This window comes from Oncorhynchus mykiss, chromosome 9 (genome assembly GCF_057628025.1).
Source record: "Oncorhynchus mykiss isolate SJ-2025 chromosome 9, ASM5762802v1, whole genome shotgun sequence".
Classification (NCBI taxonomy): domain Eukaryota; kingdom Metazoa; phylum Chordata; class Actinopteri; order Salmoniformes; family Salmonidae; genus Oncorhynchus; species Oncorhynchus mykiss.
This window is the reverse complement of record NC_143030.1, coordinates 84,924,216-84,945,154: the sequence shown is the minus strand read 5'-3', so window position 1 is coordinate 84,945,154 and position 20,939 is coordinate 84,924,216. Positions and strand designations below refer to the sequence as shown.

General features: G+C 48.2%; 1 protein-coding gene across 2 annotated transcripts; it reads right to left on the bottom strand.

The window, feature by feature from the left end:
• Positions 1-1,458: 1,458 nt before the first annotated feature.
• On the bottom strand, positions 1,459-19,164 carry ebp (EBP cholestenol delta-isomerase). 2 transcript variants are annotated; one of them, XM_021617037.3, is made up of 5 exons: positions 18,929-19,164; positions 12,948-13,275; positions 12,702-12,738; positions 2,295-2,425; positions 1,459-1,948 (listed from the first exon to the last, which is right to left on the bottom strand). In XM_021617037.3, the coding sequence occupies exons 2-5, from the start codon at positions 13,273-13,275 to the stop codon at positions 1,734-1,736; spliced, it is 711 nt and encodes a 236-aa protein (XP_021472712.2). In that variant the 5' UTR covers positions 18,929-19,164; the 3' UTR covers positions 1,459-1,733. The 2 variants fall into 2 exon arrangements, with proteins under 2 accessions (XP_021472712.2, XP_036845052.1); XM_036989157.2 differs by lacking the exon at positions 1,459-1,948 and adding an exon at positions 2,025-2,161 and having other exon boundaries at positions 18,929-19,148.
• Between the last annotated feature and the right edge of the window lie 1,775 nt (positions 19,165-20,939).

The following is a 20,939-nucleotide window of genomic DNA, read 5'->3' as shown; positions in this document are numbered from 1 at the left end:
GGGGGGCGTTGCTGCACAGCTATTTTCAGGTCTCTCCAGAGATGTTCTTTCGCGTTCAAGTCCGGTCTCTGGCTGGGCCACTCAAGGACATTCAGAGACTTGTCCCGAAGCCACTCCTGCGTTGTCTTGGCTGTGTGCTTAGGGTCATTGTCTTGTTGGAACGTGAACCTTCGCCCCAGTCTGAGGTCCTGAGCGATATGAAGCAGGTTTTCATCAAGGATGTACTTTGCTCCATTCATCTTTCCCTTGATCCTGACTAGTCTTCCAGTCCCTGCAGCTAAAAAACATCCCCACAGCATGATGCAGCCACCACCATGCTTCACCATCATGGTGCCAGGTTTCCTACAGATGTGACACTTGGCATTAAGGCCAAAGAGTTAAAAATGTATTTCTTCAGACCATTGAATCTTGTTTCTCATGGACTTAAGAGTCCTTTAGGTGCATTTTGGCAAACTCCAAGTGGGCTGTCATGTGCCTTTTACTGAGGAGTGGTTTCCGCCTGGCCACTCTACCATAAAGGTATTGGTAGTTTATTAGGATCCCCATTAACTGTTGCAAAAGCAGCAGCTACTCTTCCTGGGATCCACACAAAACACTAAAACATGACATAATACAGAACATTAATAGACAAGAACAGAACTACATTATTATTATTATTTTTTAAGGCACACGTAGCCTACATATCAATATATACACAACCTATCTAGACCATAAAGGCCTGATTAGTGGAGTGCTGCAGAGATGGTTGTCTTTCTGGGAGATTTTCCCATCTCCACAGAGGAACTCTGGAGCTGTCAGTCATCATCAGGTTCTTGGTCACCTCCCTGACCAATGCCCTTCACCCCGATTGCGCAGTTTGGCCAGGCAACCAGCTCTAGGAATAGTCTGGGTGGCTCCAAACTTCTTCCACTTAAGAATGATGGAGGCCACCGTGTTCTTGGGGACCCACAATGCTGCAGACATTTTTTGGCACTCTTCCACAGATCTGTGCCTCGACACAATCCTGTCACTGAGCTCTACGGACAATTCCTTCAACCTCATGGCTTGGTTTTTACTCTGCCATGCACTGTCAACTGTGAGACCTTATATAGACTGGTGCCTTTCCAAATCATGTCCAAATAATTGAATTTACCACAGGTGGACTCCAATCAAGTTGTAGAAACATCAAGGATGATCAATGGAAACAGGATGCACCTGAGCTCAATTTCAAGTCTCATAGCAAAGGGTCTGAATACTTGTAAATAAGGTATTTCAGTTTTTTTAAATGTATACATTTCCAAACATTTCTAAAAACCTGTTTTCGCTTTGTCATTATGGGGTAGTGTATGTAGATTGATGAGGAAAACAATTAATTCAAGCCATTTTAGAATAAGGGTGTAATATAAACAAAATGTTGAGAAAGTGAAGGGGTCTGAATACTTTCTGAATGCATTGTACACAACAGATAAGAGTCAAGCACCACGTCGTCATGTGTTTAATCAGTTTAGAAAAAGGGAAAATTCACATTGCATAATGCCACCAAATTATGAAAAATATTCAATACAAACCACACATACATGATACAGCGTATATATATATATCAACATTATTTTGTTTGGTCAGTTCACAAACACTACTATTATTAATAATCAGAGTTAAAAGTATCAACCTTCCTCCGTCTAGCTACTTTGATTTTTATTTATTTTTTTAATAGCCCCCCACCCCTCTGCTGCTCTCCCACCCACCCCTGCTCATCAGTTGGTCTTCTCCTTCTGGGCCAGGTCAGTGTGTGTCTGGGCCTGCTGCAGGTGTCTCCATGCATCCAGTATGAGGACCAGAGGAATGATGATCCACAGGATGTTCATGAAGACAAAATAGAACCAAAAGTACAGAGGATGACCCATCTGACTGTGGCTGTACCCATCACGGTGCTCAGTGTAGAAATACAGCACCGCCCCATACAGCTGACCTGGAGACAGAGGACAGGGGTTAAGACACACAGAACTGTGTAGAAATACAGCACCACCCCATACAGCTGACCTGGAGACAGAGGACAGGGGTTAAGACACACAGAACTGTGTAGAAATACAGCACCACCCCATACAGCTGACCTGGAGACAGAGGACAGGGGGTAAGACACACAGAACTGTGTAGAAATATAGTGCCACCCCATACAGCTGACCTGGAGACAGGGGACAGGGGTTACCTGACCTGGAATAAGATAATATAATGTCAGCCTTAAAAACACACAGATCAGAATCAGCTCATAGGGTTTCCACCCCCCCCCCCCCCCGGTACTGTATCAGTGTACCTACCAAGAGAGACCATGAGTTGCAGGACAAAGCGGCATGGTTTGTTGGCCAGGAAGGCAAACACCGTCCACAAACTCAATGGACCCCAGAACCAGGCTGTTACTGTCTCCATACACACCGTGAAGTTATCAGCTCTACACAGAGAGGGAGGAGATGAGGGAGGAGGAGAGTGATTGAACAGGAGGAGAGAGAGAACACTCAGCAGTTGATTGAATTGTTCTCAGACTACAGTTACTAAACAAAAATATAAACACACAAAATGTAACAATTTCAAAGATTTTACTGAGTCACAGTCCATATGAGGAAATCAGTCAATTGAAAGAAATTCATTAGGCCCTAATCCATGGATTTTGGGAATACAGATATACATCTGTTGGTCAGACACCGTAGCTTAATAAAAAAAAAAAAGTAGGGGTGTGGATTTAAAAAAAAAAAAAAAAAAAAAAAAAAAAAAAAGTGTCAGTAGTGCTTTGAAAGGCTGGTCAAAGATCATATCACCTCCTCGACACACTCCACTCTCTCCAGTCACCTCCTCGACACACTCCACTCTCTCCAGTCACCTCCTCGACACACTCCACTCTCTCCAGTCACCTCCTCGACACACTCCACTCTCTCCAGTCACCTCCTCGACACACTCCACTCACCTCCTCGACACACTCCACTCACCTCCTCGACACACTCCACTCTCTCCAGTCACCTCCTCGACACACTCCACTCTCTCCAGTCACCTCCTCGACACACTCCACTCTCTCCAGTCACCTCCTCGACACACTCCACTCTCTCCAGTCACCTCCTCGACACACTCCACTCTCTCCAGTCACCTCCTCGACACACTCCACTCTCTCCAGTCACCTCCTCGACACACTCCACTCTCTCCAGTCACCTCCTCGACACACTCCACTCTCTCCAGTCACCTCCTCGACACACTCCACTCTCTCCAGTCACCTCCTCGACACACTCCACTCTCTCCAGTCACCTCCTCGACACACTCCACTCTCTCCAGTCACCTCCTCGACACACTCCACTCTCTCCAGTCACCTCCTCGACACACTCCACTCTCCTCCAGTCACCTCCTCGACACACTCCACTCACCTCCTCGACACACTCCACTCTCTCCAATCACCTCCTCGACACACTCCACTCTCTCCAGTCACCTCCTCGACACACTCCACTCACCTCCTCGACACACTCCACTCACCTCCTCGACACACTCCACTCTCTCCAGTCACCTCCTCGACACACTCCACTCTCTCCAGTCACCTCCTCGACACACTCCACTCTCTCCAGTCACCTCCTCGACACACTCCACTCTCTCCAGTCACCTCCTCGACACACTCCACTCTCTCCAGTCACCTCCTCGACACACTCCACTCTCTCCAGTCACCTCCTCGACACACTCCACTCTCTCCAGTCATCTCCTCGACACACTCCACTCTCCTCCAGTCACCTCCTCGACACACTCCACTCACCTCCTCGACACACTCCACTCTCTCCAGTCACCTCCTCGACACACTCCACCCTCTCCAGTCACCTCCTCGACACACTTCACTCTCTCCACTCACCTCCTCGACACACTCCACTCTCTCCAGTCACCTCCTCGACACACTCCACTCACCTCCTCGACACACTCCACTCTCTCCAATCACCTCCTCGACACACTCCACTCTCTCCAGTCACCTCCTCGACACACTCCACTCACCTCCTCGACACACTCCACTCACCTCCTCGACACACTCCACTCTCTCCAGTCACCTCCTCGACACACTCCACTCTCTCCAGTCACCTCCTCGACACACTCCACTCTCTCCAGTCACCTCCTCGACACACTCCACTCTCTCCAGTCACCTCCTCGACACACTCCACTCTCTCCAGTCACCTCCTCGACACACTCCACTCTCCTCCAGTCACCTCCTCGACACACTCCACTCACCTCCTCGACACACTCCACTCTCTCCAGTCACCTCCTCGACACACTCCACCCTCTCCAGTCACCTCCTCGACACACTCCACTCTCTCCACTCACCTCCTCGACACACTCCACTCTCTCCAGTCACCTCCTCGACACACTCCACTCACCTCCTCGACACACTCCACTCTCTCCAATCACCTCCTCGACACACTCCACTCTCTCCAGTCACCTCCTCGACACACTCCACTCACCTCCTCGACACACTCCAGTCACCTCCTCGACACACTCCACTCTCTCCAGTCACCTCCTCGACACACTCCACTCTCTCCAGTCACCTCCTCGACACACTCCACTCTCTCCAGTCACCTCCTCGACACACTCCACTCTCTCCAGTCACCTCCTCGACACACTCCACTCTCTCCAGTCACCTCCTCGACACACTCCACTCTCTCCAGTCACCTCCTCGACACACTCCACTCTCTCCAGTCACCTCCTCGACACACTCCACTCTCTCCAGTCACCTCCTCGACACACTCCACTCTCTCCAGTCACCTCCTCGACACACTCCACTCTCTCCAGTCACCTCCTCGACACACTCCACTCTCTCCAGTCACCTCCTCGACACACTCCACTCTCTCCAGTCACCTCCTCGACACACTCCACTCTCTCCAGTCACCTCCTCGACACACTCCACTCTCTCCAGTCACCTCCTCGACACACTCCACTCTCCTCCAGTCACCTCCTCGACACACTCCACTCACCTCCTCGACACACTCCACTCTCTCCAGTCACCTCCTCGACACACTCCACCCACTCCAGTCACCTCCTCGACACACTCCACTCACCTCCTCGACACACTCCACTCTCTCCACTCACCTCCTCGACACACTCCACTCTCTCCAGTCACCTCCTCGACACACTCCAGTCACCTCCTCGACACACTCCACTCACCTCCTCGACACACTCCAGTCACCTCCTCGACACACTCCACTCTCTCCAGTCACCTCCTCGACACACTCCACTCTCTCCAGTCACCTCCTCGACACACTCCACTCTCTCCAGTCACCTCCTCGACACACTCCACTCTCTCCAGTCACCTCCTCGACACACTCCACTCTCTCCAGTCACCTCCTCGACACACTCCACTCTCTCCAGTCACCTCCTCGACACACTCCACTCACCTCCTCGACACACTCCACTCACCTCCTCGACACACTCCACTCACCTCCTCGACACACTCCACTCTCTCCAGTCACCTCCTCGACACACTCCACTCTCTCCAGTCACCTCCTCGACACACTCCACTCTCTCCAGTCACCTCCTCGACACACTCCACTCTCTCCAGTCACCTCCTCGACACACTCCACTCTCTCCAGTCACCTCCTCGACACACTCCACTCACCTCCGACACACTCCACTCTCTCCAGTCACCTCCTCGACACACTCCACCCTCTCCAGTCACCTCCTCGACACACTCCACTCTCTCCACTCACCTCCTCGACACACTCCACTCACCTCCTCGACACACTCCACTCTCTCCAATCACCTCCTCGACACACTCCACTCTCTCCAGTCACCTCCTCGACACACTCCACTCACCTCCTCGACACACTCCACTCACCTCCTCGACACACTCCACTCTCTCCAGTCACCTCCTCGACACACTCCACTCTCTCCAGTCACCTCCTCGACACACTCCACTCTCTCCAGTCACCTCCTCGACACACTCCACTCTCTCCAGTCACCTCCTCGACACACTCCACTCTCTCCAGTCACCTCCTCGACACACTCCACTCTCTCCAGTCACCTCCTCGACACACTCCACTCTCTCCAGTCACCTCCTCGACACACTCCACTCTCTCCAGTCACCTCCTCGACACACTCCACTCTCTCCAGTCACCTCCTCGACACACTCCACTCTCTCCAGTCACCTCCTCGACACACTCCACTCTCTCCAGTCACCTCCTCGACACACTCCACTCTCTCCAGTCACCACCTCGACACACTCCACTCTCTCCAGTCATCTCCTCGACACACTCCACTCTCCTCCAGTCACCTCCTCGACACACTCCACTCACCTCCTCGACACACTCCACTCTCTCCAGTCACCTCCTCGACACACTCCACCCTCTCCAGTCACCTCCTCGACACACTTCACTCTCTCCACTCACCTCCTCGACACACTCCACCCTCTCCAGTCACCTCCTCGACACACTTCACTCTCTCCACTCACCTCCTCGACACACTCCACTCTCTCCAGTCACCTCCTCGACACACTCCACTCACCTCCTCGACACACTCCACTCTCTCCAATCACCTCCTCGACACACTCCACTCTCTCCAGTCACCTCCTCGACACACTCCACTCACCTCCTCGACACACTCCACTCACCTCCTCGACACACTCCACTCTCTCCAGTCACCTCCTCGACACACTCCACTCTCTCCAGTCACCTCCTCGACACACTCCACTCTCTCCAGTCACCTCCTCGACACACTCCACTCTCTCCAGTCACCTCCTCGACACACTCCACTCTCTCCAGTCACCTCCTCGACACACTCCACTCTCTCCAGTCACCTCCTCGACACACTCCACTCTCCTCCAGTCACCTCCTCGACACACTCCACTCACCTCCTCGACACACTCCACTCTCTCCAGTCACCTCCTCGACACACTCCACCCTCTCCAGTCACCTCCTCGACACACTCCACCCTCTCCAGTCACCTCCTCGACACACTCCACTCTCTCCACTCACCTCCTCGACACACTCCACTCACCTCCTCGACACACTCCACTCTCTCCAATCACCTCCTCGACACACTCCACTCTCTCCAGTCACCTCCTCGACACACTCCACTCACCTCCTCGACACACTCCACTCACCTCCTCGACACACTCCACTCACCTCCTCGACACACTCCACTCACCTCCTCGACACACTCCACTCTCTCAAGTCACCTCCTCGACACACTCCACTCTCCTCCAGTCACCTCCTCGACACACTCCACTCTCTCCAGTCACCTCCTCGACACACTCCACTCACCTCCTCGACACACTCCACTCACCTCCTCGACACACTCCACTCACCTCCTCGACACACTCCACTCACCTCCTCGACACACTCCACTCACCTCCTCGACACACTCCACTCACCTCCTCGACACACTCCACTCACCTCCTCGACACACTCCACTCACCTCCTCGACACACTCCACTCACCTCCTCGACACACTCCACTCACCTCCTCGACACACTCCACTCACCTCCTCGACACACTCCACTCTCTCCAGTCACCTCCTCGACACACTCCACTCATCTCCTCGACACACTCCACTCATCTCCTCGACACACTCCACTCTCTCCAGTCACCTCCTCGACACACTCCACTCTCTCCAATCATCTCCTCGACACATTCCACTCTCTCCAGTCACCTCCTCGACACACTCCACTCTCTCCAGTCACCTCGACACACTCCACTCTCTCCAGTCACCTCCTCGACACACTCCACTCTCTCCAGTCACCTCCTCGACACACTCCACTCTCTCCAGTCACCTCCTCGACACACTCCACTCCTCGACACACTCCACTCTCTCCAGTCACCTCCTCGACACATTCCACCCTCTCCAATCACCTACCACACCGACAGATCACCTGACAACGCACTGAACAATGCCCTTACCCACCTGGACAAAAAAAAAATGCATGTGTGAGGATGTTGTTCATCGACTATAGCTCAGCCTTCAATACCATAGTGTCCTATAGGCTCATTACAAAGCTCACAGCCCTGGGTCTGAACTCCTTCCTATGCAACTGGGTTCTGGACTTCCTGACGGGCCGCCCCCAGGTGGTGAACGTAGGCAACATTACCCCCTCCACAACACTGGAGCCCCACAAGGGTGCGTCCTCTGTCCCCTCCTGTACTCCCTGTATACCCATGACTGTGTGGCCTCACACAGTTCCAACTCCATCAAGTTAGCTGACGACATGACAGTAGGTCTGATCACCTCCATTTGTTTTTACACTGCTGCTACTCGCTGTTTATCTATACAGTCACTTCACCCCTAAATACATGTACAAATTACCACTAACCTGTACCCCCACACACTGACTCTGTACCGGAATCCCCTGTATATACCCCCACACACTGACTCTGTACCGGTACCCCCTGTATATACCCCCACACACTGACTCTGTACCGGTACCCCCTGTATGTACCCCCACACACTGACTCTGTACCGGAATCCCCTGTATATACCCCCACACACTGACTCTGTACCGGTACCCCCTGTATATACCCCCACACACTGACTCTGTACCGGAATCCCCTGTATGTACCCCCACACACTGACTCTGTACCGGAATCCCCTGTATGTACCCCCACACACTGACTCTGTACCGGAATCCCCTGTATATACCCCCACACACTGACTCTGTACTGGTACCCCCTGTATGTACCCCCACACACTGACTCTGTACCGGAATCCCCTGTATATACCCCCACACACACTGACTCTGTACTGGTACCCCCTGTATGTACCCCCACACACTGACTCTGTACCGGTACCCCCTGTATGTACCCCCACACACTGACTATGTACCGGTACCCCCTGTATGTACCCCCACACACTGACTCTGTACCGGTACCCCCTGTATGTACCCCCACACACTGACTCTGTACCGGTACCCCCTGTATGTACCCCCACACACTGACTCTGTACCGGTACCCCCTGTATGTACCCCCACACACTGACTCTGTACCGGTACCCCTGTATATACCCCCACACACTGACTCTGTACCGGAATCCCCTGTATATACCCCCACACACTGACTCTGTACCGGTACCCCCTGTATATACCCCCACACACTGACTCTGTACCGGAATCCCCTGTATATAGCCTCCACACTGACTCTGTACCGGTACCCCCTGTATGTACCCCCACACACTGACTCTGTACCAGAATCCCCTGTATGTACCCCCACACACTGACTCTGTACCGGAATCCCCTGTATATAGCCTCCACACTGACTCTGTACCGGTACCCCCTGTATGTACCCCCACACACTGACTCTGTACCGGAATCCCCTGTATATACCCCCACACACTGACTCTGTACCGGTACCCACTGTATGTACCCCCACACACTGACTCTGTACCGGTACCCCCTGTATGTACCCCCACACACTGACTCTGTACCGGAATCCCCTGTATAAAGCCTCGTTATTGTCATTTTATGGTCTTACTTTTTATTTTATTTTACTTTATTTGGTAAATATTTTCTTAACTCTTCTTGAACTGCACTGTTGGTTAAGGGTGTGTGAGTAAGCATTTAACAGACTACATGTATTCAGGGCATGTGACAAATAAAGTTTGATTTAAAGACCATTACAGACCCCCCAATGTTCACAAAAGTCAGTATCTGGTGTGGCCACCAGCACTGCAGTACTTAATGCAGCATCTCCTCCTCATGGACTGCACCAGATTTGCCAGTTCTTGCTGTGAGATGTTACCCCACACTTCCACCAAGGCACCTGCAAGTTCCCAGACATTTCTGGGGGGGGGGGGGGGGGGTGGCCCTAGCCCGCATCCTCCGATCCAACAGGTCCTAGATGTGCTCAATGGGATTGGGATCCGGGCTCTTCGCTGGCCATGGCAGAACACTGACATTTCTGTCTTGCAGGAAATCATGCACAGAACGAGCAGTATGGCTGGTGGCAATGTCATGCTGGAGGGTCATGTCAGGATGAGCCTGCAGGAAGGGTACCACATGAGGGAGGAGGTCTTCCCTGTAACGCGCAGCGTTGAGATTGCCTGCAATGACAACAAGCTCAGGCCGATGATGCTGTGACACACCACCCCATACGATGACAGACCCTCCACCTCCAAATCGATCCCGCTCCAGAGTACAGGCCTCGGTGTAAAGCTCATTCCATCGACGATAAACGCGAATCCGACCATCACTCCTGGTGAGACGAAACCGCGACACCTGTGATGTCTGGTGAGGACCTGACATCCATAAACATCAATGCCATTCTTAAAATCAACACACAAGTATATATTTTAACCTGCATATTTAGTTAAAAGAAATTGTTAGCCGGCAATATTAACTCAGGAAATTGTGTCACTTCTCTTGCGTTCTGTGCAAGCAGAGTCAGGGTATATGCAGCAGTTTGGGCCGCCTGGCTCGTTGCGAACTGTGTGAAGCCCATTTCTCCCTAACAAAGACCTTAATTAACTTGCCAGAATTGTACATAATTATGACATAACATTGAAGATTGCACAATGTAACAGCAATATTAAGATGTAGGGATGCCACCCGGTACCGTTCCGTATTTCACTGAAAGAATAAACGTTTTGTTTCCGGATTTGAACATATTAATGTCCTACGGCTCGTATTTCTGTGTGTTATTATATTATAATTAAGTCTATGATTTGATATTTGAGAGAGCAGTCTGCCTGAGCGGTGGTAGGCAGCAGCAGGCTCGTAAGCATTCATTCAAACAGCACTTTCCTGCATTTGCCAGCAGCTCTTCGCTGTGCTTCAAGCATTGAGAGGCTTTATGTCATAAACAGCGCAACTCCCGAGTTTAGGCTGGCAATACTATAGTGCCTATAAGAACATCCAATAGTCAAAAGGTATATGAAATACAAATGGAAAAGAGAGAAATAGTCCTATAATAACCACAACCTAAAACTTCTTACCTGGGAATATTGAAGACTCATGTTAAAAGGAACCACCAGCTTTAATATGTTCTCATGTTCTGAGCAAGGAACTTAAACGTTAGCTTTCTTACATGGCACATATTGCACTTTTACTTTCTTTTCCAACACTTTGTTTTTGCATTATTTAAACATGTTCCATTATTTATTTGAGACTAAATAGATTTTATTGATGTATTATATTAAGTTAAAAAAATAAAAAAAATAAAAGTGTTCATTCAGTATTGTTGTGTCATTGTTTTTTTAAAATAAAAAGTTGTCCAATAAATCAGTATCTGCGTTGAAAAAAAATCAGAATCGGTCAAGAAGCTCTTTTTGTACATAAGAGACGGTAGCAGCAACATTGTAGAAAATAAGTTGTAAAAAAGCGAAAAAAAAATAAAAACAAATAGCACAGTTGGTTAAGAGCCCATTAAATGGCAGACATCCTCTCCGGCAGTCATTCCCCCACTCAATGGTCACGCCGATCCCCCATGGTCATTCCACCTGCTACAGTGCTCTCTCTATTATAGTTTTTATATAACCATTTTCACACTTTTATTTCCTGTATGTTAGAGCTCGGAGCCTAAGATTTTCACTGTACCCTGCAATCACGCCTGCAACCCTGTAGAAGTGATTATTAAAACAGTCTGAATCTGAGAATCTCAGTATCTGGTGTGGCCACCATTTGCCTCACGCAGTGCAACATCTCCTTTGCATAGAGTTGATCAGGCTGTTGATTCTGGAATGTCCCACTCTTCAAAAGGCTGTGCTGGGTATTGGTGGGAACTGGAGCACACGGTTGTACACTTCGATCCAGAGCATCCCGAACATGCTCAATGGCCATTATCATGCTGAAACATGAGGTGATGGCGACAGATGAATGGTATGACAATGGGCTTCAGGATTTCGTCACGGTATCTGTGCATTCAAATTGCCATTTATAAAATGCAATTGCGTTCGTTGTCCGTAACTTATGCCTGCCCAGACCATAACTCCACCATGGGGAACTTTGTTCACAACGTTGACATCAGCAAACCGCTCGCCCACACGACACCATACACTCTGTCTGCCATCCGCCCGGTAGAGTTGAAACCGGGATTAATCCATCTAGAGTACACTTCTCCAGTGTGCCAGCGGCCATCGAAGGTGAGCATTTGCCCAATGAAGTCTGTAACGACCCTGAACTGCAGTCAGGTCAAGACGACGAGCATGCAGTTGAGCTTCCCGGAGACTGTTTCTGACAGTTTGTGCAGAAATGCTTCAGTTGTGCAAACCCACAGTTGTATCAGCTGCCCGGGTGGCTCGTCTCAGACCATCCCACAGGTGAAGAAGCTGGATGTGGAGATCCTGGGCTAGCATGGTTATACATGGTCTGCGGTTGCGAGGCCAGTTGGACATACTGACAAATTCTCTAAAATAAACATTAGCTTACGGTAGAGAGATGAACATGAAATGCTCTGGTGGACATTCCTGCAGTCAGCATGACAATTGCACGCTCCCTCAACTTGTGGCATTGTGTTGCGTGACAAAACTGCACAATTTAGAGTTGCCTTTCATTGTCCCCCACACAAGGTGCACTTGTGTAATGATCATGTTGTTTAATCAGCTTATTGATATGCCACACCACAAATGTGTGCACAAAATTTGAGAGCAATACATTGCGCGTATGGATGATTTCTAGGATTTTTTATCTCAGCTAAAACAGATCAACACTTGACATGTTTTATTTATATTTTTGTACAGTATAAAAAAAGAAAACGACAGTAAATAAATCAAATAAAACAATTTAAAACACTTACATGACATATCGGCTGTCTCCTCTGGAGTACTCCTTCCCTGAGGACAATGAGAGAAGACAACGTTCTGTTAGTTACATTCTGCTTGTTGTGGGTTCTCATTTCCGTTTTCTTGCAGTAGGAGGGTTCTAGAAGAGAATTGAGGTTCTACTGGAGGGTTCTAGTACTACTAGGTTCTACTAGAGAGTCCAAGGTCCTAGTAGTGAATGGAAGTTCTACCATAGGGTTCCAGCACTAGGTTCTACTTACACAGCTGAGACAGGAAGCTCTGGTCTGAGGGGATGACGTCATAGTACAGAGAGAACCATCCCTCAACGACCCCGTGGATGAACCCACAGACAGCAAACCAGCAGATAGCCAGCCGCCTGGCCACCCCGAACTCCTGACCACGGCCATCCCTGGCCCACTTCCTGCCCGTCAGGACCCAGGTGGACAGCAGGAAGAGACCCGACACAGAGAAGAGGAAGGACAGGATCTCATGCATTGACCTATCGTTCGCCACGTAGCCTGGGATGGACAGGTTCCGCGGCCAATAGGGGTGGGGGACGCCAGCGGCTCGGACGGGGCTTTTCGCCATCTGCCAATCAGTGAGACATGTTACCAGCTGCCCCTTCATAGAGGCTAGGGCTGTGTTCCAATTCTCGATCCTTCTACTGAAGTGTGCACTCATTCACTGCCTTACATTACATTTAAAACACTGGATTGGTGAAAACGTAACTGGAGAGATTTTCCAACATATTGTTCACACACCAGTTTCAACAGTGAAGAAGCGACTTCGGGATGCTGCAAAGAAAAACCCATATCTCAGACTGGCCAATAAAAATAAAATATTAATATGGGCAAAAGAACAGACACTGGACAGAGATATGGCTTTTTCTTTGCAACTCTAATTAGAAGGCCAGCATCCCGGAGTCACCTCTTCACGGTTGACGTTGAGACTGGTGTTTTGCGGGTACTATTTCATGAAGCTGCCAGTTGAGGACTTGTGAGGCATCTGTTTCTCAAACTAGACACGAATGTACTTGTCCTCTTGCTCAGTTGTGCAACGGGGCCTCGCACTCCAATTTCTATTCTGGTTAGAGCCAGATTGCGCTAATCTGTGAAGGGAGTAGTACACAGCGTTGTACGAGATCGTCAGTTTCTTGGAAATTTAATCGCATGGAATAGCCTTAATTTCTCAGAACAAAAATAGACTGACGAGTTTCAGAAGAAAGTTATTTGTTTCTGGCCATTTTGAGCCTGTAATCAAACCCACAAATGCTGATGCTCCAGATACACAACTAGTCTAAAGAAACCCAGTTTTATTGCTTCTTTAAAATCAGCACAACAGTTTTCAGCTGTGCTAACATTTTCAAAAGGGTTTTCTAATGATTAATTAGCCTTTTAAAATTATAAACTTGGATTAGCAAACACAATGTGCCATTGGAACACAGGAGTGGTGGTTGCGGATAATGGGCCTCTATACGACTGGGTAGATTCCATAAAAATATATATTTTAAAATCAGCCGTTTCCAGCTACAATAGTCATTTACAACATGAACAATATTGTACACTGTATTTCTGATCAATTTGATGTTATTTCAAATGGACAATTTTTTTTTGATTTTCTTTCAAGAACAAGGACATTTCTAAGTGACCCCAAACTTTTGAACAATAGTGTAGGTCCTGGATGTCAGGAAGCTTGGCCACCATAATCTACTGGGCGGACTACCCTCTGTAGCACCTTATGACGAGCAGTCTGATGCCGAGCAGTTGCCATACCAGGCGGTGATGCAAACGTTCAGGACGCTCTCGATAGTGCAATTGTATAATTGTTTGTGGATATGAGGACCCATGCCAAATCTTTTCAGTCTCCTGAGGGGGAAAAGGTGTTGTCGTGACCCCCCTCACGACTGTCTTGGTGTGTTTGGACCATGATAGTTTGTTGGTGATGTGGACACCAATGAACTTGAAACTCTCGACCCGCTCCACTTCAGCTCCGTCGATGTTAATGGGGGCCTGTTCGGACGGGGCTGTAGTCCACGATCAGCTCCTTTGTCTTGATCACGTTGAGGGAGAGGTTGTTGTCCTGGCACCACACTGTCAGGTCTCTGACCTCCTCCCTATAGGCCGTCTCATCGTTGTCTGATCACTGTTGTGTAATCAGCTAACTTAATGATGGTGTTGGAGTCGTGCCTAGCTATGCAGTCGTGGGTGAACAGGTAGTACAGGAGGGTACTGAGCACACACCCCTAAGGAGCCCCAGTGATGAAGATCAGCGTGGCAGATGTGTTGTTGCCTACCCTCACCACCTGGGGCGGCACATCAGGAAGTCCAGGATCTAGTTGCAGAAGGAGGTGTTTAGTCCCAGGGTCCTTAGCTCAGTGATGGGCTTTGAGGGCACTATGGTGTTGAACGCTGAGCTATAGTCAATAACTCCCAAGTTGCACAGCGGTCTAAGGCACTGCATCTCCGTGCTAGAGGCGTCACTACATACCCAGTTTCGATTCCAGGCTGTATCACAACCGGCCGTGATTGAGAGTTCCATAGGGCGGCGCACAATTGGCCTAGCGTCGCCCGGGTCAGGGTTTGGCCTGGGTAGGCTGTCAATGTAAATAAGAATTTGTTCTCAACTGACTTCGCTAGTTAAATAAAGGTTAAATAAAATAAAAATAACAGCATTCTCACATAGGTGTTCCTTTTGTCCAAGTGGGAAAGGGCTAAACTTGTCATTGCACATCTCACACTACAAGAGCATTGCAGATTGTGCCGATAAAATCAAAAGTTTGGAAATATCTGGACTGCTTAAAGACGAGATCGGTAGCACCCAGATTGCATCTCAGTCCCGCTTACATTAAACAAGCGCCGGAGACGGTTGCGTGCCCCGAGTAAACAGACATTGGGATTTTGTCTCCGATCTCAAACTTGTCTGGGACAGAAACTCTACCAAAATCTTATAGTGAAAGTAGATTTTTTTTGTTTTACTACAGAAATTACAGGGTAGCCTACTCAACTGACACTGCCAAACAGATCAATAAAAACGACGTTGTCTGATCCATATAATAGGCCTACGAGAAAGGGAGACAAATAGAAAATGACTTCCATCTAACCTGGAGGAGGAATGTATTGTCCAAAAACAAAAACAAAAAATGGCACCGACCCAATGATAAAGACCTTGAACATGCACACCTACTGGGGATATGGCCAATGTTCTCCGCTGGTGCCAATACAACAGGCTACTAGTTTGCTCAATTAAGTTAAGAAATTTGATCACATAAAGACAGATTGGAGTCTTTTCGTCATCTCTTTACAGCAACAGTAATTTGCTTTCCGCCATTGTATTGTAAAGAAACAGCAGGGAGCAGGTCTCGAACCCTCGACCTTCTGGCCCCGAGGTCCGGTGCGCTAAAGCATGCTCGTGCAGCAGAGTAGATTTCCGCGAATATAAACCCAGGGTCATTACACTACTCCCCCCTTTCAAAGAGCACGTCCTCGCGCTAGCTTGTGACTCTACGTCTTACAGGAACGCGCTCACCGGCCAAGCACACGCACTGTCGTGGATGGGAGGTCCAATCACTTCTGACACCAATGTAATGACCTGACTAGATCATAAAGGAACAATTGTCCAGACAAAGGGTTGAGTTTACGAATTGACGGTTTAGTAACCCAGCTATACACAGGCTACTGTTTGGCCATAGCACCACGTCAAATAAACGAAAGATACCCTACAAGCCAACCGTGACCTTCTCTTGTGAAGCCCAGACGTAAGAGAGAGAACAAAGGCTAAACCTGGTCTTAACTTCCAATGCACCATCCCCCTGCCCAACCCCCCTCCACTCCACTCAGCCAACTGCCAGGATGCCCGGCATCAGAACATTCCAGGCATTCCCGTGATTGCAGATAGCAGGTTTATTGGCATGTCGGACCCCGCGGACACAGGGTACTGATAAGTACACTGCTCAAAAAAATAAAAGGGAACACTTAAACAACACAATGTAACTCCAAGTCAATCACACTTCTGTGAAATCAAACTGTCCACTTAGGAAGCAACACTGATTGACAATACATTTCACATGATGTTGTGCAAATGGAATAGACAACAGGTGGAAATTATAGGCAATTAGCAAGACACCCCCATTAAAGGAGTGGTTCTGCAGGTGGTGACCACAGACCACTTCTCAGTTCCTATGCTTTCTGGCTGATGTTTTGGTCACTTTTGAATGCTGGCGGTGCTTTCACTCTAGTGGTAGCATGAGACGGAGTCTACAACCCACACAAGTGGCTCAGGTAGTGCAGCTCATCCAGGATGGCACATCAATGCGAGCTGTGGCAAGAAGGTTTGCTGTGTCTGTCAGCGTAGTGTCCAGAGCATGGAGGCGCTACCAGGAGGCCAGTACATCAGGAGACGTGGAGGAGGCCGTAGGAGGGCAACAACCCAGCAGCAGGACCGCTACCTCCGCCTTTGTGCAAGGAGGAGCACTGCCAGAGCCCTGAAAAATGACCTTCAGCAGGCCACAAATGTGCATGTGTCTGCTCAAACGGTCAGAAACAGACTCCATGAGGGTGGTATGAGGGCCCGACGTCCACAGGTGGGGGTTGTGCTTACAGCCCAACACCGTGCAGGACGTTTGGCATTTGCCAGAGAACACCAAGATTGGCAAATTCGCCACTGGCGCCCTGTGCTCTTCACAGATGAAAGCAGGTTCACACTGAGCACATGTGACAGACGTGACAGAGTCTGGAGACGCCGTGGAGAACGTTCTGCTGCCTGCAACATCCTCCAGCATGACTGGTTTGGAGGTGGGTCAGTCATGGTGTGGGGTGGCATTTCTTTGGGGGGCTGCACAGCCCTCCATGTGCTCGCCAGAGGTAGCCTGACTGCCATTAGGTACAGAGATGAGATCCTCAGACCCCTTGTGAGACCATATGCTGGTGCGCTTGGCCCTGGGTTCCTCCTAATGCAAGACAATGTTAGACCTCATGTGGCTGGAGTGTGTCAGCAGTTCCTGCAAGAGGAAGGCATTGATGCTATGGACCACGTTGCACCACAGACTGTCCAGGAGTTGGCAGATAATTTAGTCCAGGTCTGGGAGGAGATCCCTCAGGAGACCATCCGCCACCTCATCAGGAGCATGCCCAGGCGTTGTAGGGAGGTCATCCAGGCACGTGGAGGCCACACACACAACTGAGCCTCATTTTGACTTGTTTTAAGGACATTACATGAAAGTTGGATCAGCCTGTATTGTGGTTTTCCTTTAATTTTGAGTATGACTCCAAATCCAGACCTCCATGGGTTGATCAATTTGATTTCCATTGAGAATTTGTGTGATTTTGTTGTCAGCACATTCAACTATGTAAAGAAAAAAGTATTTAATAAGAAGATTTCATTCATTCAGATCTAGGATGTGTTATTTTAGTGTTCCCTTTATTTTTTTGAGCAGTGTACAACACAACCACCTGCTAGCCTAACACATAACACACAGCTGTCTGTGTGGGTCGCTACAGTATTTTTTAAATATTGCAATATGCTAGGCTGGGTCTCTCTGCTTTTCACTGACAGTCCCAACTCAATGATCTATTTTGGTATTTACTTTCTGGTGTAGTAGCCGATTGAATGATTATACATAAATAAAGACTATTTTTGGCAATTTAATTGACTTAATGGACACACCGCCTATGCCTTTTAATGTGGCATAAACACAACCAGTCATCTGCTGGTCAAACAATCACTAAATAAAGCAGCTCCTGTAGACTACCCGCGCACGTTAGTCCACTCACAAAATAATTTCAACATCCAAACCCCAACAGTGCACTATGCACCCGCAATTGGATAAATGGGGAAAAAAACATGATACAAAACACCTACGTGTATTGTAACATTACCCGCCTTGACAAAATGTAAGCGGTCTCCTCAAACCACAACGCAATGTGGGGTTTATACCACCCGGTTTCCAGTCAACTCGCACATTTTTCATGCGGCTAACATGCAGTTGTTTAAATAATGGTATAATAGCCTATATATTTTTGTTGTATTAAATTGTGATAGGCTCACGCTTTACCGGAATCGCGTACTCTAACATTTTATTTTTTGTTGCCGGGACGCCATACCGGACCGCATTACCTCTGAGTGTCCACTCGGCTTTACTGGCACATCCATTTTAACCGCTAAACTCATCATCATTCCGACAGTGAAAGCTGTCTTGAGTAATTTAATTTTCTATCATTTCTCTGTGTAACGTTAGCCAACTTACTGTGAAGGTAGAGATGAAGACGCTAGCTAAAGCTGAATAGAGAAGCCAAGTTCCTCAAACCTCGATTTCCAATGGGACGAAAGATCTGACAGCAATATGAGATAGATATTCCTACAGGTTCCACTCAGCTACCTTATTCTTACTCCAATCAAGTGGATACATAGAAAATCATTCAGACTTCGGCACCTCCATTTGTGGCTCGGGAATAAGGGGTTAAAAGTAGGCGGACCCTTGTGATAACAATAGCCAATCAAACAGCTAACATTATGTGCCGAAGCCACACACGTGAGATTTTAGAAACTGTCGATTGGTTAGCCGTCTCGGAACATGGATGTTGTCACAAGTCGTCGGCCAATGAAATGTATCACAAAGATCACACACGGAAGTGTGACAAGTTACCGTCAACGAATGAATCAAATGAACAAAGCTGATGTGTGAATGTCCTAAAGTACTAAAACCATATTGATAAACTATTTTGCTAAATGCTGTAGTTTCAAAGAATATGATACGGTCGTTTATGAAAAATACATCTCCAAATCGTGTCAGGGATTATAGAACGGTGGTCTATTCCACAAATTACCACCTGCTAAATCTATGAATTGAAATGCCTATTTACTCTGTTCCATCTCACTGCTCAATCCACTGTTTTATCAGCCCAGCTAGAAAAGTTATACACTTCATTTCCACGAAAAAAGCATCTAGACATTGTCTCTTAAGACTATTTCTTTAAGACTCGTAATTGCTTTTCAACAGTGGAATTTTGAATAGGTGTTGCTGTCTGTCTCTCCGACATTTGCAACATTGTTTTAATGTTGAAATTCGATCTCCACCTGCACTATTGTAAGGGATAAATCTATATTTACTGAAGTGTTACCTGGAGGAAAATGGGGGAGGTCATGCTTTTTCAGTTTCTGTCAATTGGAGGTTTTACTATTTTTTTAATCTATTCCAGGGGAGGGTCATGTAATTTGTGACATTTCTACATTTGTCAGTGTTTTAGACTTAGATGTTTATTAGGCTATATATTGATGTGTGCCCGATGCCGCACCTCGTCTCTGAATCTCTGCTGGGCGTGCAATATCAAGTGTGCCTATAGGCTTTGTAGAGTGGTCTCAATCAAATGATCCATAGCCTATAGGCTATAGACTACAAAGTGTATGCTCGGATAAGCAGAGAGAAAAGTTATATTTCTAAGATAGCTGCTGGGATGGTGAAAATAAAACTAGGCATCATTACACACCGCAATGGATATTCCAAGTCTGAGCCTGGCATGCTCTGCTCTTGCTGATCAAAAACGTGTTTGTGTGCTGCCTAACCAATGGCTGTTCTGTGTAGGCTTAAGGTGGAAGTTCAGGAGGAGAGTCAAAGGCTTCTTCCGGGAAAAAAATTTAGTAGGCCCTCTCCAAAAAATGCACTATCTTCAGTGTGGACTAGCCTTTAGTACAGCCTATGTTCTGTTCAATTTTAGAAGTAAAGTGCAAAGATAAGAACGAGGACCGTAATGATGGTGCCAGGTTTCCTCCAGGTTTCCTCCAGAGGTCAATATTGGTATCATCAGACCAGAGTATCTTGTTTCGTATGGCCTGAGAGTCATTTTGCTTTGTCATTATGGGGTATTGTGTATAGATTGATGTGTAATAATAACAATTTAATCAATTTTAGAATGAGGCTGTAACTTAACAAAAAAGGGTCTGAATACTTTCTGAATGCACTGCACACTAAATCATATGTTTACATATGATTTATTTAGAATTCAAGGCACACTTAACCAGCATGGCTCCCACAGCAATCAACAGTGATACGCCATCCAATCTGGTTTGTGCTTAGAGGGACTATCATTTGTTTTTTCAACAGGACAATGACCCAAATCACTTCCAGGCTTTGTATGGGCTATTTAACCAAGAAGGAAAGTGATGGAGTGCTGCATCAGATGACCTGGCCTCCACAATCAACCGACCTCAACCCAATTGCGATGGTTTGGGATGAGTTGGACCGCAGAGTGAAGGAACAG

Coding starts and splice junctions, on each gene's coding strand:
- ebp (XM_021617037.3), bottom strand. CDS start 13,275: ATGGCGAAAAGCCCCGTCCGAGCCGCTGGCGTCCCCCACCCCTATTGG. Junction 12,739..12,947: donor GAGCTTCCTGTCTCAGCTGT/GTAAGTAGAACC, acceptor CATTGTCCTCAG/GGAAGGAGTACTCCAGAGGA. Junction 2,426..12,701: donor GGAGACAGCCGATATGTCAT/GTAAGTGTTTTA, acceptor CTCTCTGTGTAG/AGCTGATAACTTCACGGTGT.